The sequence below is a fragment of the Equus asinus genome, chromosome 15 (assembly GCF_041296235.1).
Source record: "Equus asinus isolate D_3611 breed Donkey chromosome 15, EquAss-T2T_v2, whole genome shotgun sequence".
In the NCBI taxonomy this organism is placed as follows: Eukaryota; Metazoa; Chordata; class Mammalia; order Perissodactyla; family Equidae; genus Equus; species Equus asinus.
The window spans coordinates 5,717,982-5,744,910 of record NC_091804.1 but is presented as its reverse complement, the minus strand read 5'-3'; the positions used below and the strand labels follow the sequence as shown (position 1 = coordinate 5,744,910).

At 47.0% G+C, this 26,929-nt stretch overlaps 1 protein-coding gene across 2 annotated transcripts in view; it reads left to right on the top strand.

Moving 5' to 3' along the window:
* Positions 1 to 26,929, top strand: part of SLC24A3 (solute carrier family 24 member 3) — a 457,448-nt gene that overhangs the window by 398,457 nt on the left and 32,062 nt on the right. For both annotated transcript variants that reach the window (XM_044748140.2, XM_014855848.3), the window contains 5 exons: positions 8,712 to 8,737; positions 14,103 to 14,156; positions 19,915 to 20,048; positions 21,897 to 22,057; positions 22,843 to 23,113. In XM_044748140.2, coding sequence (XP_044604075.2) covers positions 8,712 to 8,737; positions 14,103 to 14,156; positions 19,915 to 20,048; positions 21,897 to 22,057; positions 22,843 to 23,113 — 646 coding nt within the window. The remainder of the gene's footprint in view (positions 1 to 8,711; positions 8,738 to 14,102; positions 14,157 to 19,914; positions 20,049 to 21,896; positions 22,058 to 22,842; positions 23,114 to 26,929) is intronic.

The window sequence follows — 26,929 nt, the reverse complement described above, 5'->3', positions numbered from 1 at the left end:
CGGACCTTCCTCCTTCCCCCTCTCCCTCTAGACACTGTCCCAGGACACACCCTGCCCTTCCACAGTGCCCATGGCCACACCAGCTTTGTGCAGACAATTCCACAGCGTGTTCTTAGCAGTGGCATCTCCCTGAGGTCAGGGATAAGCAGCTCTCTACTGGACATCTTCATGTCCCAAACTCAGCGTGTCTCTAACCTGAGGATGATTTCCCCAAGAGTGGAGCCTCTTTCTATATTTCAGCCCCCATTTCTGTCCTAGCCCCCCAGCCTGGGAATGATATTAAACGGACCTTTCCCCCAACTCCCACCGTACCCATTTGGCTTAATTGTCCTGCCCTGGGGAGCAGAGGGTTCAGATATGCCACGTTGGAGCTGAAGACAGGCCCGGCTGTTGAACTCGTGGTTAGTGGACTTAAGGACACGCGCGCCCTCTGTGCTCTTGTTCTCAGTTATTACCTGTGGGGAAGATATGGTCACCCCAAATCAAGGAGACTCTTCTCTTCACTCCAGCCAGGACTTCTCAAACACTCTCTGCAGCAAGCTTTGTCGGCCGGCTACGAGCCCATGCTGATCATGGGCGCTCTGCTCCTCTGCCGTTAGGGTGCTTGGGGGTGATTTTTGAAAGTTACTTTTTTCAAGAGACACAATTAGGGGATGGTGTCAATGAATACAACTCTCTACTTTGCCGAATTCCAGAAAGAACCACTGTCATACAGACGAGGTGAGGAGACAGAACAGCGCAGGCCGAGATCTCCCGGGAGCACGGACTTGGCCACGTCCACTCCCAACAGCAGATTTGCCGGCATCAGCTGCTTTCTCTGTTTTCGGCATAGGCGCCTCCTAGACTATGTGTGAAAAACTCGTGCTCTGTCACATCTATCTGGATGTGTGCGAGATGAAACAGATGCAGTTGTCGCTAATGATGTGTGAAGAAGTAGAGTGGGTTTGCTGCTTCAGGCTGCAGGGGACTCTCACCCAGGCGGGGTCTTTGGGCGAAGCAATCCTCTGCCCACCCCCCACCCCCAGCAGAGCCTGAATCACCAGCTGAGCCCGCTGAACACGAGGCTGCCAGCAGTGCTGTTTCCCTCAGATGCCAACAACGTGCAAAGCAAGGGCTTCTTTGCTGTTAACCTGAAGATTTGGACTGTGGTTTACAGACTTCTGTGATTTTGAGAAAAATTACATTTCGCCACTGTTAGAAGTAGTGGAAAAGATGGAGTTTGAGCCCTCAGGGTTTGGTCTTGGTTCGTTTTACTTTAACTGTGTTCTTCCGACTTCAGTGTGCCCTGGGAACGCCCAGCGTGCTTCTTTAAGACGCGCAACCCAGAGATTTTAATTCAGTGGGTTCTGGGGTGGGACCCAGGAAATCGCCCTTTCACCAGGACCTTCCCCGCTCCCAGGTGACTCTGAGGCAGCGCCACACTGCACTTTGAGAAACTCACCTTCAAATACGGTTGGGCACCATTGCCCTGGGTGTCTGTCTGTCGCATGGCAATGCCCGTTTCTAGAGTAGATTTTGAGATTCTCAAAGGCATGGTGTCCTGGCAGCTTGCTTGTCTGGATGTCTGACTGCTGTTCGTCTCGAGCTTTACACGAGACTTACAACCCACGTGAGTCAGAAGCACAGCGCCCAGCAGAGGTTTCTCAGCATCCCCACGTGCAGTGGCGGCCCAGCCCAGGTGCTGCTCACACATGGCATCTGTCTGTCAAGGTTTCCTAATCTCCTCTTTCTGCAGTTCCCCTTAGGTCATGGTAGCAAAATCAGTCTTCCTCTGGCCTTCCTTACAGAATACTAAGCTTCTCTAGAGGACCCTGCAGTGGGCACTTAAAATTCCTGCTTTTAAAAGCCCTTCCTCCTGTCCACAAATAATTACCAACCATCCGAACAATTTAACTATTAGGATTTTTTTTTAACCTTCTGCCCCTTTTTATGGTTCTGAAATGTTCAGAAGACAGGACTGCCGGTCCCCTGAGGTGGTGCAGTGAAGAGCTCATCCCCAGAGGGCAAGTCTGGTTTGAGTGGGACCAGATGCTGCTTCTATACATTCCATTGAGAGGCCCTTCAGACCCACAGAGGAGCCCCGAGGACAGCCGTGGGCCTGGCGATCCAAAGAGCAGGAAAGACCACTTCTCCAGAGATGCTCAGGGCCGCTGGGCCAGGACCGTGCTAACAGAGTCGATGTTACCTGGATTCCGAAAATGCTAACACGGAAGGTGATGCAGAGGGACACGGCCGGAAGCAAAACCATCAGAGTGAGACGAGCTCCGGCATCCTGAGACCAGCAGAGCTCACAACAATTAACTAGAGACAAGGGACTCAATCCCCTGAGCATTTGGGTTTCAGCCCACCTTTGCTCTGTGTGCTTTCTAGTTGTTTGTCGTTATTGTTTAGGGGAAGGGCAGAAGAAATTAAGCAGGCGTTATGCCTGAAGCAGTGATCATTTCAAAAGCTCACAGTGTGTGTTTCTTAGCACGCCCTAGTGACGTCTCTACAGCGAAGCCTCAGGCCCTGGGTAGCTGGACATGGCCCAGGAGGCTCGGTTCATACTTGGGTCTCTCTCTGCAAGAGAAGTGTCGCCTTCTAAGTGCTGAGAGCACTCTGGGTCCTTTGGAGCATGTCCTTGTCCTACCTGATAGATAGTCCCCAAATCCTTACAGACCCGCTGTTGCTTGTCTCCCACCCAGTGACCCGCCCCCACCTGACCCCGCCTCCCAGTCCTACCCTTTCTCCGAATTCCAGCAGACCCCACAGTCTCTTCTGTTGAAACGTTACTGTAATTTACATAATCATGTAATTTACATAAATGCAAATGATTCATTACATCGCAGGCTCGCAGCTGCCCTAAAAGGAATACTTTATTTTTACCCTCATCTCTGCTTTGAGATCAGAGATTGTGAGCATCAAGAGAAGGGAAACCTCAAGTGGGAGTGGACAGGCCTCCGAGGCAGGTTCCAGATAACTTAGCCAGGCTCACACATCAGATTTGGGAGCACTATGCCTGGAGAAGGGCCAGCTGAGCCGCTGGCACCAGTTGGAGGCCCTCGGGCAGCCTGAGGGCTGACCCAGCAGCAGGGCTGGTCCGGTACCGCTTCCCTCTCTTTCTCGGAGGGCTCACTGCAGATACCCCTCTGAAGGGGATTCCAGAGAGATGAAGGCAGCACTGTCCAGTAGGGTAGCCACTGGGCACGTGTGGCTATTGAGCTCTTGAAATGAAGCTAGTGAGACCAAAGAACTGAGTTTTTAGTTTAATTTAAATTTATGTAGCCACGTGTGGCTAGTGCCTATCACATTGGATGGCACAGCTGTAGCGAGCAAGTCCTTCCACAGAAAATACACCTCCATTCTCAGAGGCATCCGTCGGTTTTAACAAGTTTCCACTCGCTATTTAATACGGGACTGAGAACTACTCTGGGTGTGTCACTGAAGACGTTCTAGTTCAATACTCACGCTCTGCAAGCGAGCTGTTATATGAGTCCCGTTTTACAGATGGCAAAACCGAGGCTCCAGAAATTTGGGTCTTTGCCCACAGTCAGGGAGCTGTAAGGCCTCAGGCTGACCGAGCCGGTGTCTCAGGCAGTACATCTCCACCACCCCAGCAAAGGATCTGGATTTTCCCTCCAGTGAGGTCTGCCTCTTACAGTCCAACATCATCCTGATTCTGCCCCACCCGCCCCCAGTCCACCAACGGAGAGGGCGTCTGCTGCACTTTACATTTTCAGACTGAAGGGAATGGCTTCCTCCTCCAGCTCCTGGAATTCTCTCATTAGCACAACTGATCTTAAATGATCCAGAAATCTCTTTATCTCGCCCTTTCTGAGAGAGAAGAGACCTCTTGCCATCCTGTTGATGACTGGCGGTCACCCTCGGGCCTCCGCTCTGGCTCAGCGCCCGTCCCTCTCGGACCCCTTCCTCACCAGCAGTTAACATCTCTCCAGCTTGGCGACATTGGGGCTCCTGCGTTCAGGGTACCCCTATTCCCTCCCAGCTCTCCTTCTGACAGAGTGGGAGTAACTGTGGTAGCTGGAAGGTCCTCACGGAGGATGCAGGCGAGAGAACTTGCAGGTTCCTTAAACAAATCGACTGTGGTCTCACAAAGGTCGCCTGGTTTGTAAACCCTGCCGCTGGGAGGAGGAGGGGCCTGCTTGGAGCGATGCTGCGTAACCCGGGCAGCTGGGGCAGCCTTGCATTTGCTCCTGGAACAGGGAGCAGGCCGGACTGGGGGATGCAGAGAGGAGCCGCTCCGCTTTCACGAGGAGAAGAACTTGGAAATTTCATTGTGTCTGTGTTTTTGCACTGCTCAGCAAACACAGTCCTTTGGGTTTAGCCACTATCCTCTCATCCTAAATCCGCCCTCCCATCCCTTCTTCACCCTGTAGCCTGCCCCACACATTTATGAGATGCCTGCTCCGCTCATGCCCTGCCTTTGGGTAAGCTTTATTTCCTACCCTCCTGCAGCCCCCACTACCATCAAGTCAGCCTGCTAGAGATCCTAATGTCAGAATTGCTATTAAACCGTAAAGTGTGAAAACCATATGGGTGCATAACAACAGCTTTGCAGTGTATTCCGTTGATTCCTCTCCTCAGATGGAATCTCCCTGGCCTCAGCTAAGCCATTGGCACCCCAGTCCCAGAAGCTGAGAAGGTCAGGACTGCGTTTGGTCACATCTCCTGAGGGTGTCTCCACACTGTGGAGTGAGAAGTCTGTGGAGGGCAGTGTCTGTTTCCAGCAGGGGAGGAAAGATTTCAAGGTTGCAGTCTCTTGAAAGAGAATGATGCTGTTGATTTTCTCCTATTATTTTTGCTGCTTAAAATTCTAACGGTGCCAGTGATTATAATACAAGCTACGGAATCTTATCTCAGCAGTGCGGCCGCCCCTGCTCCATGGTTACAGCTTATGGTAAGCAAACCCAGGGACTGACATGCCATGTGGGGCCAGCCACCTGCCTCCCTGCTCAGAGGCCAGCCGGCCTCTCCTCTCCTGCCCGCACACCTGGGCGACTCCTGGCTCGTCTTTTCCCTGCTCTTCCATCTCCAGTGTCCCACTCCCTTAGCGGGTCTCTGGGATGCTCTGTCATCCAGGGATCTACCAGCCTGATGTAAGCCTGTCTCTCTTGAAGAATTCTAGAGCAGACACTGGGACTGAAAAGCTGGTTTCCATGGTACCCAACCATTTCTCTGAGGCCTGGAAGAAAAGAATGTTTTTTTCAAATTCATTCCTGTGTGTTCACATTTAACTTGTCTATGGAACACGTGGAAAGCTTAGGGCAAAGCCAAAGGTAGCTTTGGAGGAACTGTGTATGGGTCAGAGAGCAAGTCGCCCAACCAGCCGTGTGCAGCAAATCTGGGGCCCAAAGATCAGCTCCACCCCCATGTGGTCTCTGGGGACGATCACAGTGCCCAGCCCCACACACAACCAGCAGAGCACAGAGAGGTGCTTTCCCAAGTCTCGTTTTCAAAAACCCTGCTAGGAAAAGGGTGGGTCAGTTCCAAGGGCCACACTGCAGGTCGCTCAACTGTAACACATCATAAGAATTGAGTATTGTCATAGATGAGGGACCCCTCTATCCCCAACTCAGAACACTAGGCAGGACCTGCCTCCAGAACATCACTTTGCCCCGTGACAGCAGTGGGTTGCCTGCCGCCTCCTTCAGGAGGCAGTCTGTCTTGAGGTGCTTGCCCTCCTCTCAGGAGATTTAATGGAGCTGCGAAAATAAACTTCAACTGACTTCATTTCAACCTCACGGCCTTGGCCAAACACGACTAAGGGCCGGGACATGAGCACCACCTAGTGGTGACGTGGTGGAACTGGGAGAGCAGTGTCTGGTTTCAAACAAGGCATGCTAATGGTTTCAGATTTTCTTCTACCCTAGTAATACGGCTGAGGGGTGGGAAAAGTTATTTTGTCTTCTTTACTCACAGATAGAGCATGAAAATACAGAGGGTTATGCAACACCTGTCTTGAGTAAGTTAAATAGAATCAAATCTGTAAGGAATAACAAATCCCTTTCCTGGAACCGTCAGCAAAATCAAGAGTCTCCTGTCCTTCTCATTTTGAGTTTTCAGACAGGACGACTCCAGTGCGCCATCAGGATGGTCCAGTACCGTACTCTCTCACAGGAACATTCTGTGAAAAGGGCCAATTGCCTCATTTTCAGTCTTCTGAATGGGTGGTCGGCTGATCGCCTCCCCCAAGGACCGCCAGACGCTAGGAGGCTGTTCATAACTCACCGTCTGCCTCCTTTCTCACCAAAAACAACCCTGTTTCCATTTAGATTTCCTTTAAGCCCTGATTTCTAGTCCCTTCTGTCACTTTATTGTTCTTTTCTGAGTCCTCTAATTTTTATACCCAATCCTCTTCAAGTAGTGGGATAAGATCCAGACCGTTGTTTGCTCATTAGCCACAGGGGAGCTGAGGCCTCCTGGCTCCGGTTGTCAGTGACAGGGCTTCACCATCAGTAATTTGAAGGTTCCAGGGCACCACCATCTGTTAGCACCCGTAGCGAGATCATCAGCATTTCCCTCCCCGTCTGCCTCTCTGAACCATGTTCCCACCCCCCGGCTCCCCTTGCCACCGCCATCACCTTAACTGCAGGCTCATGATGCTCTGTCCTTAATTGTGTATCTGGTCCAGTCTCGTCCAGGCATGTCCCAGTCTTTCTCTCATTTATTGTGTTCCCTGCAAATTCTGTTCCTACTTTGGGATCCTTTGTACAATTAAGCCTATTCTGATTTTTTTCATTGATATGATCATTGACTAGTCGATAGCTAAAGATGTATTGATCTGTGCCCCCACCTGGTAGTCAGAGGACACAGAATAAGGGCTTCCTAAAAGCTACTTTCATATTACAGAGTATCATCTGCCTTCCCTGATGGATGAAAATTAAATTGGTGCTCTAATAAACTCTTTACCAGGATCTTGTGCTCTCAAGTGGCTACGAATTGATTGTTCCAGCCCGCTGTCCAAGACTGATATTGAATTAACTTCAATTAATAGAAATCATTTTCCAACTTAAATCGTTTGTTCTGTTCCATGATTTCTTGGCAACAATTTTTTAAAAGCTAGTGATTATACAATAGCAGCTGTGAATGCCTTCCAGGGAGTAGATTCCATACCATCCAACCTAGATCACAGGATGATTTCCTTTATGTCTTTAATTCTCTTCCCATTCTGGTTTGACACTTTCATCCAAATGACAACCTGGTGAATCCAATGACAATGACAAGAGTCACAAAACTGATGGAGCCAATGTCTTTTTCAATGACCTGTCAGGAAGAGCGAGTTACAAATAAGTGTGGCCTGTTTCTCCTCATCCATCTCTTTATACCTTGGGGATAATTGGAGCGAGGCCCTTCTATGTGACTTGAGCTGTACCCTGCTCGTCCATAAGGTTTTCTCTGCATCTCTCACAACTGGTGGTTATTGTCATTGCTGGGGGGACCCAAGCAATGCCCACGTCATTAGCTGAGTTTACCATCTACGTGTGATAATGACACTTTACACCCAGATTGTCCTGCAAGTTTCTGCCTTAGAGTCTCCAGAGGGCCACTGCCCTTGAAGGCAAAGCCCCTCAGAGATGATCACTCTCAAAGCGGTCGTATCCCGTGAGAGTGGAAAGAAGGTGCTGTGAACCAGCCCTCAGCTTCCTGCTTGAATAAAATGTGACTGCACCCATGTGGTTTAAACAGCATGCCATCTGGGCAGATAAGTGTCACGGAAAGAACACTAAATCAAGAGCCAGGCCTGAGTTCTAGAACCAACTCTGCAGCTAATTGAGCAATGAGGGAAAATTACTCATGTTCTCTGTGGCTCTGTTTCCCTGTATAAATCAAAGGACTAGGATAATACCATATTTTCCCCCAAAGTGTGAAGTGATTTTAGATGATATATGGACTAGAACTTAAATAAATAATGTCCCATTGTGTATTCTCTTTGGATCCTAACTGATCAGAGGAAATGTTGGACACTTGTGTGTCTTCCACTGCTTCTGACCCTTGCTAATCTCCTTTAATGAGAGAGCAGGCCTGTGGCCCAGAGCCTGGGCAGCCCACAGTGTCCAGCCAGGATGCTTTGCAATCACTGTTATCATTGCGTTTATCTTTCCCTCTCTACATGTGCTGGCAAGTGGTGCTGATTCTCCACTTCTGGTTGTGATGCAAAGTTTCCTTTGAAAATAAATTCTTTTAAGGGAAAAAAAAAAAAAGTCAACTGAAAGAAAAATATTGAGTACGTAGAAGTCCATGTGCTTGCATAAAAGCTTGAAGATGCGGTACAGAGCACAGAGGTATGCAGACATCCTACAGGTGGCCCCTAAGTGGCTAACGTTTGGGAGCACCTGCCAAGTTCCTACACCCCTTTCCAGATCTGAAATTCTACAGTGTGTCTTGCTCCACACAGCAGATTGGTCCTACTTCCCTCTCACTCCACTGTTGGACAGAAATTGCAGGAAGGGTAGGATGATAACCGGATGCTTTTCCCCTCTGCAACATGCCCACTGAAGTCTGCCAGCAACACCTCCTTCCACAAATACCAGCCAGAGACCAGACCAGCACAGAGGGGGTTTCCCACAGGTGCTTCGTGTTCCAGGCCACCTCCAGCCTCGATTCCCGCCAAGCTAGCAGCAAGGGTGGACAACGTGCAATCATAAAGCGTACATGTGCGCGTGTACACATGTGTATATCTAATCTTCTATTTTTCTTTGTTTTTTTCACAGTTCATTTACGATGAACAAGTTTCCTGGTAAGTACCTCTTTTTCCCTTCCAATTTCTCCTTGTTATGTTGCAGAGCCAAATATATTAAAGACCAGAGTCAGGGTTTAGGAAAGAAAGGGAAGTGTCATGGTAGCTTGGAACAGCTAGCATTTCTTGGGGAACCCTTGGTCCACCTCAACAGAGAAATTAAATTGGTTTTCACAGAACAGAGACCTTTTCCCTTGGGCTGAGGTGGTAGGCTTCCACTTGGGATTCCAATATCTCACTGTTATCATCCAGGTTGGATGGCATGACTTAGCTGTGTCTTTCTGCAGTCAGCCATTGCTAGGCCATGGTTAAGATTTGACTGATATTTTCAAATTGTGTCCAAATCATGTCCGCATATCCCAAATACCCTGTATATCTCAGGAACTGGATACGGAGGCATCTCAGTGACTTTTAACCCATTAACGTTCGGCTTGACATTCAAGAAGATCTTAGAGCTCTGAAAACATCAGTGATTTTTTTTTTTTATAGATAAAAAACTGCCCTAATTAAACATATGGTAACATTGGCATTTGGGCCAACTGTCCAAATTACCTTTTTCGAAATGGGTTCTGAGCAAGTCAAATCTGTTTGAAATGGAAATAGAAATTGGGTGTGTTGTGCATTCTTGTTACGTTTTTCAAATATTTGATCTGTAGAAGTAGAGTAGTGTGAAATAACATCTTAGGAATGGATGGGTGTGGCACTGTAGGTGCACGACTTTCTTGGTATTATTTAAAGCTAAGAATGAGCTAGAAAAAGAAGTAGAGCCTTCACTGTCTCCACCTTCAACAAAATGAATGCTAACTGTTGTGGGAGTGATGTCTCTGTGTCTTAGGATATCTCTGTGATTCTCAGAATTTGAGGGGAATAAGGGAACTTAGCAGATTGACAATAAATGCTATGCACTATGCCAGGGTATTAAAATACTTTTCTCAGCTCTCTCTTTCCTCTGTCCAAGAGGGGTGAGGAGGAGACAGCTCGGAGAACTTGCTTTTAAGACCCATAATCTCTATATTGACCCCCCCAAAATTAGAAGGAAGTCTTCTTTGACTAACAGTGATCAATAGGCTGAAAGGGATCAAGATGCCCAGGAGCACCTCGGTCAGAGGTCTGGGTGAACCTCCTTGTGGGATCCACCTGGATGGAGTCGCCAAATGGAGTGGTGATACTTTTCCACACTTCCTTGGGGATTAAGTGCAGCACAAGAAAACTTGCAGAAGCATTCTCGCTCAAACAGATGGCACCGTTAGCACAAACACCGCTGACCCTCAGCAAACAGTAGGTGCTTAAGTGTTACTCAGTGTTGCTGATCTTTGCTAACAATGCTGCTATCAAGACAAACTAGTTAGGATCACAGTTGATCTCTGAAATTTTTCCGTTGCTTTTGTGCAGAAAACCTTAAGAAAGGCTATCCACGGGTGGTTTACTGTCCATCCGTCTTAGAGGGAGCTCTCTTTTCTACATCTCCCCGGCTGTGCTGGTGAAAACCGTGGCAGGAGGAGATGACAGCAGGGTTCTTGTGCACCCTGTTTCAGTGCTTACCCTCAAAACGTCTTTTAGGATGTTTCAGATGGTATGGAACAAGAAAGGGAGGGTCTGTTTCCTCTTCGTTCCAAAGGCTGAACCTCCTCTGAGGTTAGGAGATTAGAACGCCAGGTTCCTATGATGGAAAGTCAAGCCTGAGCTGAAGGGCCCAGATTCTGAAGTCATGGGACCCTCAGCCTGAGCACCACGTCTCCCACGTGAGTGAGGAGACAAGAGGGCTACGGATAAATGAGTTGTAAATTCCCAAGCGTGCTTTGTTCCAGCCTGGGGCAGGTTGGAATCATAACTCATGCACAGGCGTAGCTGCAGAGAAGAACCAGGGGGAGGCCATCATGGCGCCAGAACACCATTCCCGGCCCATCGCCTGTTACATAATTATTGTTATTATGCGCATGGGCTGACAGAGAACATTTTTCACATGAGTGAGGCTGAGAAGTTAAAGTCTGTGCCACTGGTTCATAACTGCTTTGGGATTTCCAGGGATTTCAGCTCCTCATTTGAATGCAAAATATAGTGAACTTTAAGATATTTTTCACTGTCCACATCTCTATCTTCTAACCTAACCAACCACAAGCATTTATTTTGCTGAAAAGGTGTGTCTAAGAGCTGATTTCTCTCTTTAAAGCCAGATTCTTCAGTCTGTGTAATTAAAGCACAGTACTGTTTCAGTAATACCTTAAACAGTGAATTCCATTCCTTGTAGAACATTCCAGCATGTCCTAGAAATTTCAAGGCAGGTAACCAATTCACCTCAGATCCTCAAAAGGAAATTAATTTCAGTTGTGTTTATTTTGAAACTAGAGTACTCTTTAGGAGGAAAGAAGCCATCAAATACAAATAACAAGAACAAGGTATCCCCATCATTCACGATTTAGATTCCTTTACCATTCCTGAAGCAGCTTTTTGCAATAAGTCACATTCAGCCAAGAACTGGCAGTAAGAAGGCTTTTAGTAGCACGTAATAAAAAAAACCAGCTACAGTAGATTAAAGAAATAGCGTTCCTTTTTCTCACATAATAAGTACCCCAGGTGTAGGTAGTACGATAGCTGTGCTTTTCTCTTCGCCTTTCCTCCATGGTCCCAAGATGGCTACTGCAGTTCCAACCATCAAGTTTGGATTGAAGGCAAGAAAGTGGAAGAAGGGGCTATGTCATTTTATTTAACACCTTTCCACTATACATCTCTTTGGTCACAACTGGGTTTGCCTTGACCAATAAGAGGCCGGGGAAATAGAATTATAACTGTAGACCAATTATTATTTATCCAGGGGGGCCACCCTCCTTAAGATCGAAGGGTCTCCATTCACTGCCTCAACATAGTGAAGCTGTTGTAGCAGGCAGGACATGGGAGTATCTGTTGGGTGCGTTTCAGTTGGATACCTGTCCCCAAAAGACACTTAAAAATAGAAAGCATCAGAGAGCCACCTATTAGGATGTGGCTTCAACCTGCAGAGCAAGGGCCATGAATCCATACTGACAGCTCAGCAAGGCCCACAGTGTTGCCAGAAGGAATTTGGAATGTGTCTTCAGTGAGTCTGAAGGCCTGATAAGAAAACTGAAAGATCCAGAGTGGTGTTTTGTTTCTTCTTGAGCCTCAAGTCGTGACTTTGAGAGAGAAAGGAGAGCCTGGGGACACACCTGGAGACTATCCACCTGCATAGCGTTCAAGACCAGCTTCCTGTGTTCTGGACCATGATTAGGAAAGTGGAGCCATGCCCTCCGGGCGAGAACAGGGAGGAGCAGGGAGTAGCCCCCCCAACACAGGCAAGAAGCATCTCTGGTGGGAGAAGGAGGGGCCAGTTGAAGGTGGTTCAAAATGGAAGTTTGTGAGAAGGGAAGAAACAAACCCAGATCATACCACAGATCAGGGCCGCAGAGGATGCGTGTGGGCTGTGGTCAGGAGAGGCAGAGGGAGAAGAGCGTTCTCAGGAGAGAGCCACATGACTTCTGAGTCTGCGTGTGGAGTCGGTCCCATTCCACAGCTGTTTCCCAAGCAGGTCCACATGCCAGGCTCCATTCCAGAACTGGACACAGAACACAGAACCAACCTTGGCCTTGACCTTGGGGTTCTTTCAGGGTTGAGGGGGAGGCAGACGGCTGACATGTAATCGTGGGGTTGTTTGGAGACACTCACAGGCCTGTGGGGAGAGGGAGCGTGGGGGAGGGACCCCAAAAAGCATTAAGCATTAAACTAGATGTATCTTTTCTATATTGTCATTATAAGTAAGTAAAATACCTTCTTAGTTTCTTTCCCCAAACTGTTTCCTACATCCATCATCCTTGATGATCGAACACTTGATCAGGCAGCAAAGCAGAGGGCAGCAGAGCCACAGCACGGAGGCCTCCCAGAGCCTGGGGCATTTCGTCCGGAGGACATGCTGGGTGCGCTTGAGTCCGGGCGCCAACAGAGCACACCTGAAATGTCAGCAGAAGCAGGGCACCCCCATCTCACGAGCACACCTGAAACACGGCAGAGAGAATCTTACTCGGATGTTGCAGTGGAAGGGCTTCTTTGAGTAAAAACTCAAAAAGAGCTGAAGGAATTAGAGAGCATAAATATACCTGTTTACATGGTGCCGGACTGAGCTCACCTGAACTGAAATATTTCATTGACGTTGGGTCGTTTCCTGGTGACCCCTCCCTGAGTCTGTTCGAATCCGTCTTAGGTATCTCTTCCTTCAAAAATGAATGCTGTGACTAAAATCTCACTTTTCCCAGTGAAGTTTATGCCACATATACATTGTTTCAATGAGTAAGAACCATGTTCAGGCCTCTGGAGGTGTTTTGCAGCTGAAAATTGATGTTTAGGGGAAGCCCCCCCCTGCACAGATGAGCCGAGGGCTGCCCTGTGCTGGGGAGAGAACAGCAGGCCACTGGGACAGGAGGCAGTTTCTGTTCGGAGGGAATTAGCTTTTTTAAATACCACTGCAGCCAAAACTCTAATATGTGCATCCTTTTTACATTTGACCACATAGTTCCCCAGGATCAATTTCTAGATGAAACTTGAAAAGAATGAGGAAGGAAAGGCATAACCTGGACATTCTTCATAGAGTATTCTCCAGATACCTTTTGTCAAAGACAAAATTACCCCTTCAATTAGCGAATTTAATTCTACAGCTAAAAGGGAACCTAGAAATCAAGTTTCATTGTTTTTTAGCTGGAAGTTACTAAAATAAAAAAAAGAAGTATTCAAATTACCAGAAGTTCAAAGTACCTTCCAGTGGATTTCATTATTTTTTTTCTTTCTTTCTCTTGACCATTTTCCTACTCATTCATTCTTATCCTTCCTGCTGGCACTTTCCCAGGTTCTCTCTCTTTCTCTCTCTGTCCTTCTCTCTCTCTCATCGTCCTCTCCCTGTCTATCTCCCTCTTTCTCTGCTTATGCCCAGCTCCTATGTACCCAACAATTCCTCGCTTGCCCCTATCGATTCCTCTAGTTTGCCCTTTGTAAATATATCTGAATAGTTTTAGTGAATGATTAAGGTGTGGATATGTTTATAAATAGATGCCTATATGCAGCAATATTATAGGAGGCCTGCTGTGTTCAAAAAACTCCTTTGGATGAGCAAATAACAGAGAGGAAGGAGCATTTTCCTTTAGGTAGAGAAGAAAGAGAAAGATCCTTGAAACCTATATGCAGCATAGAAAATGTCTAGAGACCAGGAAGCATTTGTAACCAGTTTTTACATCTGCCTTGTCCTTGCCGTGCTTGGTAGGGTTAACTGCCATTCACATCAAATATGTTTTTAAAGATCACCTGGTGTGTTGCACGTCTGCCTGCGGTGGCTTTTCTTAACTAACCAGTCTTGGTTTGTACACAGGTGGGAGTCTTTAGTCCTTGTGCTGATGTATCTTATCTACATTGTCATTATGAAGTAAGTAAAATACCTTCTTAGTTTCTTTTCCCAAACTGTTTCCTACCTCCAACATTGTGTGACCATATGGAAAGAGGAACCGGGAAGAAGGCAGGTATCTGACTGGTTTTCGATGCGTGCCATCACAGACTCATCCAGTTCCCTTGGCAACCTGCTATGAATCACTGCAATTTTGATTAGCAGCAACAGCAAAGGCCCTTCCAACCCTTATGTCTGATAGAATCAAAGCTTCAGAGTTTCATTTGAGAAATCTCTCAGACCCTTGCCCCTCTTCTGAACCTGGCAACTAGCTTTTGGCTGTTTCTTCACTCTCATAACAAGAAAGGAAATAAAACTCAATAAGTTATGCTTCTATATAGGCGGTGGGAAGATGGGACCAGAGCTAGTTAAGAAATGACTAAAACCATGGATTAAATCTCTGCAGATTTCCATTCATATTGTAATAGTCATCAATTGCTGTGTAACAAATGACCCCAAAACTTATTGCCTTAAAACCACGAACATATATTAGCTCATGCAGTTTCTGAGAGTTAGGCATCCAGGAACAGCTTAACTGGAGGGCTCTAGCTGAGGGTCTCTCACGAGATTGAAGGTTAGGAGGTTGGCAGGGCCACCATCCTCTATTTGACTGGGCCTCCAAGATGACCCACTCACGCAGTGGATGAGTTGATGCTGGCTGTTGGCTGGAGGCCTCTACTTCTCACCACACAGGCCTTTCCTTAGGGCTGCTTGGGTGTCCCCATACACAGCAGCGGGCTTCCTCCTGAGTAGGCGGTTCAAGAGAGAGAACAAGAGGGACCCTGCAGCGCCTTTTACAATCCAGTCTCACAAGTCGCACACTGCCGCCTCCACCCTGGTCTCTTTATTAGAAGTGAGTCACCAAGTCCAGGGCACACTCATGGGGTCCACTTCACCCTTTGAAGGGAGGAGTGCCAAAGAATCTCTGGATATATTTTAAAACCACCGTATCGTATGTTCTTTTTCTCCTTTGAGTCAGGCAGCTTACTATTTGTGTCAAGAATTATATTGCTGATGTTTCCCATACTCTAAGGTAAAATGCAAGCACCATGGGTGTGAACCTGCTGGTTCATCTTTTTGCTAAGTACCATTTAGGGGAGGAGCTTATAAATAGTGCAGAGATGTGCTGTGCTGCAGCTTCATGCCCCCCAGGGCACTGTTTCTTCTACTCTCAGTTAGCCCATGCTTTCCCCAGCACGTGTGAGTGCAGGAGTGACTGCCTTCTCTAGGGGCAAGAAAGTAGAATCCTATCAGAAAATGCCAGTTTGGACATAGCAGGTAGCAGTCTGGAATTGACATGTCAAGTTTTCCTTGCTGTTGTGGCCTGACAAAAAGTAATTCTGGCCTCTAGTGGCTAAGAGCCCTGTTGGGAGAAATCGATGTGGCCATTGGCAAAAGTCACATGCACAGTGAAGGTGGGAGCTGACTTGGCTGATGTCCAGAGTGGGTTGTAAGCAATCAGTTGCCAAGCCACTCAATATGGCGTCCAGCCTTCGCCTCAGGAGCTGTCTGATGGTCAGCGTGGACCCAATATCTGGGTCTTCTCACCGGAGGAGGGCATTTCTTGAGTAGAACCTTACCAAACATATCCTGGTGTGGAGTTACCGTGAGGTAACTGACAAAGAAAACAGGTGCTTTTACCACAAATCACCTTCCATTTAAAAATACCAATAGATGGGCTCTCAGGCAAATCAGAGTTGGCTCAAAGGCTTTCCAGAGTTTCTAGACTCCAAAGAGAAAGGCCTTAAAGATAGGAGCAGCCATCTTGCTTCTCTTTCTCTCACATAGCACAACAATGAGGGAATCATTGCCACAGTGAGGGGGCCTCCACAGCATGCGTCTTCCTCAGCATTTTCCATTTGATTATTTCACCTTTTTTTTTTTTTCAACTTTTTGAGACTTTAAGTTTGAATCCCCAAAGAGTCGAGTCCTCTCTTCCCTTTTGAAAAGGTGGATTGGTCGATTATTCCAGAAGAATTGACTGTCTGCTCTATGCCCAACGTTGATCTTGGGTTTTAAATCTAAATTTGGATAAAGTATGTTCCATACTGAACTCACTGGGGCCTTCACAGAATAAGGAAGTCTTCAAAACCAGATTTCATCCAAAGGGAAGGAAGATTGAGGAATCTTGCCAGCATGCACTCTGTGACCGTTGCATTCTTCCACTGACCCATCGTAAAGCCTGTGAGTTGCTGGCAGGGCCTGTGGACATTAAGATAACGCAGTGAACAGTTTCTCTGCTCTACCCCAAACCATGCCCCGTGTGAAAGCTAATGAGGTATGTTTCTGCTGATGCCTCAGCTTTACCAGCATTCCAGCTGTTCAGACCAGCAGGATACAAACAAAACGGGGAATGGCTGCTACCGTGCTCACAGAATTTTCTGCATAAATTCTGGCCCTAAGTTCTAAATTGAAATTTCTGCTCTTTAGCCATCCCCCTCTGCAATCACGGGCTTTAATCATTGGGTTTTATAAAATCTGATTTATAAAATTGCACGCTTCACAATAAAATAGCGTCAGGATGCAAGCACAAAATTTAAAACATTCAATTAAAAATATAAAACAGAGCAGCAGCAGTTAAATACAGCATATATTAGAATCATCAACTGCCTCCTGGGTAGATGGCTTTAGAATGACTTTAAACATTCTGTCTGAAGGTCAAAAAGCAATTTCAGTTTGCCAGATAGGTGGAAACCTGAAGGGAGCATGAGGCATACCTGGTCTTGGCAAGGACTGATTCTGGACATCTGGGTTGCTTCTTTGGGATTCGGTCCCCAGATGACGCAATATGGTCTGGTGGTTAAGATCGAGTGCTTCACGTTCAGCCCTGGCCGCAGATCCCACCCTGCCACTTGCCAGCAGGGGGACGTTGGCCGAGTGATTCAGCCATTTTGAATCTCAGTTTCCTGTTCTACAAAACAGGGTTAATAATACTTCCTACCTAAAGGGGCTTTTGTAAGGTTGGAATGTGATGGCATAGTTAACTTAGTAACCAATATCTGGTTTCAAGAAAGCTCTTATAATAATACTATACATAATATTATTATCCTGTTATTCAAATCCAAATAAATTGTAACACATAGTTGTTAACTTTAAAAGCAAACCCTCATGCAGGACAATATTTCTATGGGGAACATGGACTCTGAGTCAAGATGACAGAAACACACCATCTCCCCCATAGCTCTATCTGTGGGGGGGCATTCATGTTGAGTCTAGAAAGTAGAGAGACCTTTCCATTAAGAATGTTAACTATAGGGGCCGGCCCAGTGGCGCAGCGGTTAAGTTTGTACGTTCAGCTTCTCAGCAGCCCGGGGTTCGCCGGTTCGGATCCCTGGTGCGGACATGGCACCGCTTGGCACACCATGCTGTGGTAGGCGTCCCACGTATAAAGTAGAGGAAGATGGGCATGGATGTAAGCTCAGGGCCAGCCTTCCTCAGCAAAAAGAGGAGGACTGGCAGTAGTTAGCTCAGGGCTAATCTTCCTCAAAAAGAAAAAAAGAATGTTAACTATATACAACAGTCAACACAATAGTATGGCGAGCCCATGTGCCCGTCACCAGCCCCCACAACCGTCAACCACAGTTGCTCCGTCCACAACTGTGTCCACTTCCCTCCCTCCATAAGATTTGAAGCCCTAGACATACCAATTCATCTACAAAAATTTCAGTGTATGTCTCTAAATGGACGTATTTTTAACATAACCACAATATTATTATCCTAAAATCAATGCTAATTTTTTAATATGATTAAATATCCACTCAGTGTTCGAATTTTTAGTGGTCTCATAAATATTTTTTACAGTTTTCTTTTAGTCTCATAAATGTCATAAATATTTTAAAAATCAGAATCTAGATAAATTCCACTCATTACAATTGGTTGCTCCATCTTCTGGATCTCTTTTAACTTATAAATTCCCCCTCTGTTGATTTTTTTCCTTGTAATTTATTCTTTAACAAAGTGTGTCTGCTCTGCAGTTTCCACAGTTTGGAAATTGTTGATTACATCCCGTGTTGTCGTGTGGCCTGTTCCTTTGACCTGTTCCTTTGACCTCTGTGTTTCCTATATGTCAGCCATCAATCTGATTCAGGTTAGACTATGTCCCAGGTGGTGGTGAATTCTGCCATCAGCAGGCACATTGGTGTCTCCTGTCTCTCTGTTTGTGATGTTGACAGTCACTGATGCTCAGTAGCTGGCTCCATTATTTCATTAGGATTGCAAAATAGTCATCTTCTAATTCTTTTCCCCGCCTCTTATTAACCCTGAGAGTCCCCCAGGATTGGTCTTTTCACTGCCATCACCATCACTTTTGACTGGTTTTCTGTTCTCCCTCATGTGATATAAGAAGGACCCCAGGTTCCCCAGGTGTACAGGAGGGGGCTTATGGAAGAGAAGCCTCAGCCACAGAGGACCCCTTCATCTGTACTGTAGTGGCTGTCATGCCCCCGTAGGCCCACCCACCCACAGCTACACTGACAGAAGAACAGGACAGGCACAGGATACAGTGGGGAGAGACTCCAGAGAGTGACATGTCTATAGCAGCAAAAGGGATCAGGAACAAGAGGAGGAACAGCTGGAGTTGCTTGCCAGTTGGCAATTTAGAGTCACCATGCCCGGCTGCCGTTCCTATAGGAGGCCAGAGATCAAGCTGGTAGGATACCTCGATGGGTTGTCCTGTGGCCAGGAAGCCATCAAGGTCTTTAGGTCTTTGAGTTGGGGAAAGAGCAGCAGTGGCCCACAATGCCCTGGAAACTCTCCCCAGCTGTCTTTGCCCATGGGTTTTCTAGGATTCCTCCCTGAGAGTCTTCTAATACTAAAGATGAAGGAACCAGAACATTTACCTGCCAAAAACACCCAAGGAATTTGTGTAAGCTTCTTCCTTTCCAACACATGTGTTGGGAGCACTGCACAATGTGTTCACTCAATCCTTATGGAGAATCATAGCCCAGAATTTTTTCATAAAGCCAAGAGCCCGTCAGACCTGGAGTTACGGCATAACGGTAACAGAGATTCACAGGATCCCAACCTGTGACCTCAGGAAACCAAAGACAGAGGCCTAGACCACCCACCAGCCTGTAACTCGTAGGCCATGAGGCGCTGCACTGGGTAGCGGCACGAATGAGACATTCTCTGCTTCCCCACTAAGCGTGTCCCTGCCACCAAGGCCCTGGAGATCCGGCCCAGAGAAGGTAGACCTTGCCCATCCCACTGAGTCTCATCACAGCCCTTCTATGCACAGACTCCCAAGTAAGAGAACTCAATCCGGAGGTCCCGCCATTGACATTGAAGATGTTGCAGAGAAAGCAGTGTGTCACTAATTACTTATGTTCTGTTGATTTTATTTTCACTTACCATATCCTTAAACTGGAAAATGGGACAGGTTGCATATTCTGAGGGGTAATGGGGTGACAAAATAACATTACAGTCATGTGCCACATTATGAAGTTTTGGTCAACAACAGACTGCATATACGATGATGGTCCCGTAAGATTAGTACCATGTGGCCTAGGTGTGTAGTTGGCTATACCGTCTGGGTTTGTGTAAGTACATTCTATGACCTCAAAACAACAAATCACCTAACAACGCTTTCTCAGAATGTATCCCTATCATTAAGTGATGCATGACTGTAATAACTTGAGGCATGGGGTCCCCCACAATGCGTCCAGACTGAGAGCTGCAGGGAGCGCTGGGTGGGAGGAACAGCAAACGCTAATGGGGCTTTTCTGCTTATTCCTTTGTTCAGATATAACGCTTGCATACACCAGTGCTTCGAAAGGAGGACGAAAGGTGCTGGAAACATGGTCAACGGCTTGGCCAACAATGCTGAAATTGACGACAGCAGCAACTGCGACGCCACCGTGGTGCTACTCAAGAAAGGTAACGTAGGAGAGCCATGTACCAGAGGAGTGCCCACCCACTCTTACAGCCGCTGCTGGGCCCGAAGCTGACTGGAGAGCATGCTGCCCACCCCAGAGGAGACTAAGGGAGAGAAGGTTCTGGTCCTCCCTCCCTCCCTTTGGCTACATCATGGGGCAGTCTCACACCTGGTGATGAGCCCACTTGGAAAGCCCCATGGAAGTTCTTGGGCAAAACATTTGTTGGGAATGATACAGGGATATTAGGCCAGGATGGTAAAGGAGAGAAGACCACAGGTTTTGAGGTATTGACTCTGTCACATTTTGGCTGTGTGACCATGAAACATCAATTTTCTCTTCTGCAATTGGGGGATAATTTTTGTAATGAGTAAAGGAGATAGAATATGTAAAATACTCCATTAATGAAAGCTGTTATTAGTATATTGTATCCAGATTCATTCTCAGGCTAAAGTATGTCAGCTTCCAAGCTGCAAAATGACATAGAACGTTATCTTTTTTCCCCAAAGTAATTCCTATATTCAATAGATTCTTATTAAACAGTTGATATACTAAGAGAAATAATATAGTACTCTCTAATAAATAATATTCCTTCTTAGAGGAACACAGAAAATTATCATTTACTTTTCCCTAGAATGTGTTTCATTTTTCATTTAATTTTCTTTTAACTTTCCCCTTGAAATGTGCAGGTTTGTTTCTTCTTGGTCCCTTATGGTTGCTTTACAGGAAAAACAAAAAAGAAATGAGAAAATACAGGCTATTTTCAAATATATGTCTGACTTTGAAATCTGTGGGTAATTATTAGATTTTGAAATTCAATTATTTGATATACTTTTCTGACTAATTATATGCATGTTTAACAAAAGACTTGAGTTTTCAGTGCCATCCCACATAAGGATTTCATTTAGTTTCTTCTCTTCTGGGCAGTTTATAACCATAAAAGGAATATTCTTAGGGAATCAAAGAGAGCTACCTAATATTCGTCAGTGTTTCCAGAGATTGTTTCATGTTTTAGTGGCTTAGAAAACAGGAGTGAGAACCAGGAGAGGCTGTGGCCAGGTACCCATGAGCTGTGTGCTCAGATTGCACACTCAGGGAGGTCTGCCAGCAAATCATTACCCAGGGTTCGTCCCACGCCCCCTCTGGACCTCAGGCCTCTGTAATGTGGACAGCTCCCCCAGCCACCCCTTTGTCAGCCCTGCTCATAGGCTGGCCTGAGCAACATGTACGTTCCCCACCATGCCCTCCACTTGACACTAAAGTCAATTCTGAAGCTTTTAACAGCTCAGTGTGAACATTGTTGTCATTTGGAGCATGTAAAGGGTTACTAAAGATTACTGGGGTCTTTCCTGTGTCCCAGATCTGAGTGGTAGGAAAAGAACCCTTTGAGGGCAGGGAGGAATTCCCTTATGTTACCATGTATTCTTACTATGTCAGTGAATGATGCTTAAGTTATTTCAAGTCATTTCAAAAGAGCTATCAATGAGCCCCATGGAAAACAGATTTTGACTCTTCTCCAGATTTCGCTCACTACAACCCTCCCTGGATGGATGGATAGATGGATGGATGGATGGATGGATGGATGGAAGGGTGGGTGGATAGATAGATGGGTAGATGGAAGGATGGACAGATGGGAGGAAGGATGGATGGAAGGAAGAAGGAAGAATGATGGAAGGAACAAAGGAAGGATAGATCAGTAGATGGGAGGAAGGAAGGTAGGAAGGAAGGAAAAGGGGGAGGAGAGAAGGAGGGAAAGAGAGAGGGAGGGAGGAAGGAAAGGAAGACTGAATGAATATCTCTTCCCTGTTCCTAGCCTCAATGTTATTTTTATTCTGTTTTTTTGCCTCTTTAGCCAATTTCCAGCGCAAAGCGTCGGTGATCATGGTAGATGAGCTGCTGTCAGCCTACCCACACCAGCTGTCTTTCTCTGAGGCTGGCCTTCGAATCATGATCACCAGCCACTTTCCCCCCAAGACCCGACTCTCCATGGCCAGTCGCATGTTGATCAATGAGGTATCTGGGAAAGCACGGTCCTTTTGCCACTGGACAGGGGTGAGAAACTTTGGGGAGGGGAGCAATTTTCCTGGTCTGAAAGTGGAAGCACCTGACTCAACATTTAATAGAATTATATCCCTCGGCCGTTTCCCAACATCGTTGCTCACTGGGCCAGCTGTGCATCCTGGTCCTTGCTCTTCCTCCACGTGTTGAAAGACATGGTCTGGCTCCCAGTTATAGAGAAAAACTCTCCTGTCCCCTTCTGCCTACCTTTTTCTTTTTATCTTCCATTTGAATAAAGCCCTCTGACGTGAACTTGCACTGAAGTAGTTGCTAAATCAGAGTTACCTTAGTTTAAAGTAGTGCGGAGTCTCTGACCTGAATTTTTCTTTCTGTATTCCTTTCTCTGGATGGCAGCCTTATTGATACACTAGTCCAAATACACTTGTGTGGCTTTCTCACACATGGACCAAGGGATTCATACAATCTGGAGATGAAAGATAGTGCCACAGTGCACAGGGAATCAAAAAGCCTGATAGAAAAGAAATGTGCACCTGAGACATAGGAATTTTCCTCTAAAAGGATTTGCAAGTTCCAATGGGTCATAAAAGGCTAATCCTTCCTCCCAGAAGGAGTTTGTCTGAGTTGCTTATTACTTTGAGGAATCCCTTAAGACTTGACTGCAGAGTCTCCTGGAAGCATCTCCTTGTCAAGTGCCTAGGAAAGAGCCCAGTGCTCATGTTCTGGGTGTAAGGACTCACAGTCCCTCTGACCATGTTAAGAGTGCGCCTTTCTCTTTCCAGAGACAAAGACTGATAAACAGCAGGGCTTACGCCAATGGAGAATCCGAGGTGGCCATCAAAATCCCAATTAAGCACACCGTGGAGAACGGGACAGGGCCCAGCAATGCCCCAGACAGAGGTGTGAACGGGACTCGGAGGGACGATGTTGTTGCCGAGGCTGGCAACGAGACAGAGAATGAGAATGAGGACAATGAGAACAATGAGAATGATGAGGAGGAAGAGGAGGATGAGGAGGAGGATGAAGGACCATACACACCATTCGACCCCCCCTGTAAGAGGTCCTATGTCTGGGCTGGGGTTGGGAGCTGTGTTGAAGCCACTGAGTAGATGCCCTTGACTTTGAAGATCTTTCTGCCGTTCAATTCAAAGAATATCTCTATGTGAGCGTAAAAAGATTTATATTAATTTCTACAACAGGCAAGACTCTGTTGTAGAGGGTCCAAAGATGACCAAGATGACGACACATGATCAGTGGTTGAAATGTGGGAGCTTTGACCAAATGTATAATTGGTTGGCATTTTGTGGCACAAGGCCCTCTCTTAGCTGTTCTGCAGGACCTTTGGGTGCTAAGGAGGAAATGCACGTGAGCTGTGTTAGCAAAGAAGCTTGGTGCTCAAGGGAAGAGGTACTTCACCCAGCTTCACCTGTCCCATTCCAGCTGGCAGGGGAGCTGTCCTGTCTTGGCCAGCCCTAGGGGACACATGCAGCCTTCCCACTTGGCCTTGGTTTTCCTTCTCACTTCCTGCTCCTCACCCCCATTCAGATCCTTCATCTGCCACGACCTACTGTTTCCAGGGCGGGCACCACAGGAGATGCAGTCCTGGGCAAAAAGCATTCCAGCTCTAACTAACTCTCGCACGGTGGGGCTTGCCAAGGAAATCTCCTTGGTACCTTGAAGGGGTGGGGATAAGCAAGGCTTGTAAAGCTTTCAGGCCGTCAGGGTGGTGTCCCTTCCTGCCTGCTACCTCCAACAAAGACTTGGCTGTTCCAGCGACCTTGTGCCCCTACTGCACCCATTAGTGGAGTGGATGGACTAAACCCAAAGATTTCTGCCTATTTGCTAGTATTTCAGGAAAGAGTTCAGCGGTCCAGTTCACATTCACTGTCAAGTGTGTGAGGCTTAATTAACGTGGGCGACTTCTGTGAGAGGTTTCAATTTACAGGAGGACTATAAATTCTGAGGCAGGATTGCTTGATCCACTTGAAAGGCCGTTTAGTGGCGGCACGTGGGTGCAGTGTCAGAGTGGGGTCTTATTTTCAGATGCAAGGTCTTTCTGTGCTCCTCTTAGTATCCAGGGGACAGCAAGTAACACTCAGACCAGAACTGCTCCTGTGCCCCCACAGGGCCCCTGAGAGCTCAATCTTGTCAAGGACTTATCAAAACTAACTAGAAAATATCCACCCAAACTCCTATACCCCAAACTCCAGAACCGCCCAGCCAGAGTTAGATCAGTACCTGTTAGTAGGTTAACTTGATAGAGAAAAGCATACTGGCTCTTTATCCATTTTGCCACTGTTGGCTATATTTCTTGGCAACTCTCTTCCTTACCAACCAGGACAAAAACATTTTATGGACTAAATGACCAGACGCTCCATGCTTCCCTTGTAAACCATTGTGCTCAGTTTCTATTGCTAAGCAACAAATTCACACAAACTTAACAGCTTAGAACTCCCATTGATTTGCGCCCGGTTCTGAGGGTCAGAAGTCCTGCAAGGCCTACCTGGATTTCAGAGGCTCACAAGACCATAATCGAGGTGTGGGCAGGGCTGCAGTCCTTTCTGGAGGTCCCGGGAGGATCCCTCCTGAGCACGTTCAGGTTGCTGACGGAAGTTGGTTCCCTGCGGTTGTACGGCTGAGGTCCTGGTTCCTTGCTGGCTGTTGGCCAGGTGATGCTCTCTGCTCCTAGAGGCCGCCTGTGTTCCTTGTCACGTGGCCCCTCCATCTTCAAACCAGCAACAGTGTCTTGGGTCCTTCTCACTCTTCTAACCTGTCTGGCTTCCCCTCTGCTTGTGGGGGCTCCTGTGAATAGACAGGCCTAGTCTGATTAGAGCTGCATGGCCTCCCCATCTGGGGGTCAGCTCTGCCCACACAGCACAGCACAGTCGGGGACTGACAGCTCCTCCTCCTCACAGGTTCTGAGAATCAGGGCACAGAATCTTGGGGCCCATGTCTGCAATTCTGCCTGGCCCAGGTCTTGTTTTCAGAGTCCACCATCGTCAGCTCGTAACCAAGCTCCAGAAGTGCCCATTCTGCTAGAGTCTCTCACTGATTAGAGAAGTAGCGGGGCAGGTGAAGAGTCTGTACATGAGCAGACGTGGTGTTGCCCTCCCGGTTCCCAGAAGCCCCAAGTACACCCCTCCAGGCAGACCACTAAAGACACGTGTGGGACCAGACACATCGTCTGGCTCCCACACCTGGGCCTCATTACTTAGTGGGGGAAAAAGGGTCCCCTGCAGGTCACTTCTTCTGTACCTCTCACTTGGACCCGATAAATTCCAGACCTCACTGTGAGGTTTCAGTGTCTTGAAACTCCTGCTGGCTGCCCCGCCGCGTCTCTGTGATTAGGTTGCAGATGAGGAGGCCGCTTGTATGTTCAGAGACATGACTGGAGAGGTGGCCTCGGGACCCCCACTTCAGGGACCCTGCATCCTTTGGAATCACAGGCCTGAGAGGAGAAACAATGCTCTGCGTGGTCCTGCCTCCCCTTGGGGTCTCTGCCTCATGCCAGGGTCCCGAACTGGTGCGATAGGAAGTGGGATCCCAAGTTCTGCTGTACCAGCCCTCTCCCCTGGGCATCCTGATAAAGTGCAGCCTCTGATTCCGGAGGTCTGGGTGGGGCTCGAGATTTTGCATTGCTCACAAGCCCCCAGGTGACACCGATGCTGCTGGACCATGGGCCATCCCTGAGCGGCTGGAGCCCTGGAGTCACCCCAGCAATCCTCACAGCTCTTCTGAGACTCAGGGGACCCTCATGCAGAGCGAGTTTCACCTCTGAAGTGCAGAGTGGGCTTGTCCAGTTCTGACCCTCTGTTCTCCTCCACCAGCGCTGAGAAACCCCATTCCTCAGAAAATTCCATTTGAGGCTAGGGGGTTAAGTGTTGAGCCAGGCCCTCCCTGGGGCAGGCCAGCCCCCTTGCAGGGGCGATCAGGCTAGAGCGAGCGCGCCGCAGGCCAGCAGAGGGCACTCGAGGAGCCGCGAGGACTCAGCCCCGGAACCTCATGTCGGGTTCCTCTCACCCTAAGTTCCTTTGGCCTGAAGAAGGTCCGTCCCCACAATGAGGACAATTTTCCTCTCGTGGTCATCCTGCAAGGGCCGGGCTCCCTGTGTTTCTGTCACTCAGCTGCAGGGCTTTCTTCTCCCCAGGGCTTGACTATAGTGGGTACAATTAACAAGTAAATAATTAACAAATAAGGAGTATGTAAGTATAGGCCTATGTATGACATTTGTGTATGTGTCTGTATACATGAATATAAGTGTATATGCACATATGTACTCTGCACGTGTGGTATAATGTATGCACATAAGATGTTCATATACATACTGTATATGTGATGTATGTTTATAAAACATATGTACATGTATTAACATGCCTGTGTATATATGCGCATATAATATATATAGGTTAAATTCATATGGTGTGTATGTATATTATATACACCTCTGCATAGTGTATGTGTACATATATACATGCATATAAATTGTACAGATATTCTTATTTCTTGTGTGAAGAAAGCCTTACTACTGACTGACAGAAAGAGAAACATTTACATGTGTATGTAGGTAAATACACTTCCATAGAAAAAAGACTGAAGAGAAATACACCAAAATATAAGTATGTTTATCCTAGGTGGAATTATATTTGATTTTTTCTCTATTTCCCATTTTAAAACAATGTACATTTTTATTGCCTATATAATTAGAACAAATGTATATATTCAGCTCTAGGACTAAAATACTAAGCAATGACTTTTTCTCTTTCCAATAGAATTAAGCTTCCCAAAAAGCTTAATAAGGAATATAACTTAGGAACAAGTCCTCGGCTTTTTAGAGCTGGTCACACTCAAAGGGACGCTCTGTGCTCCGAG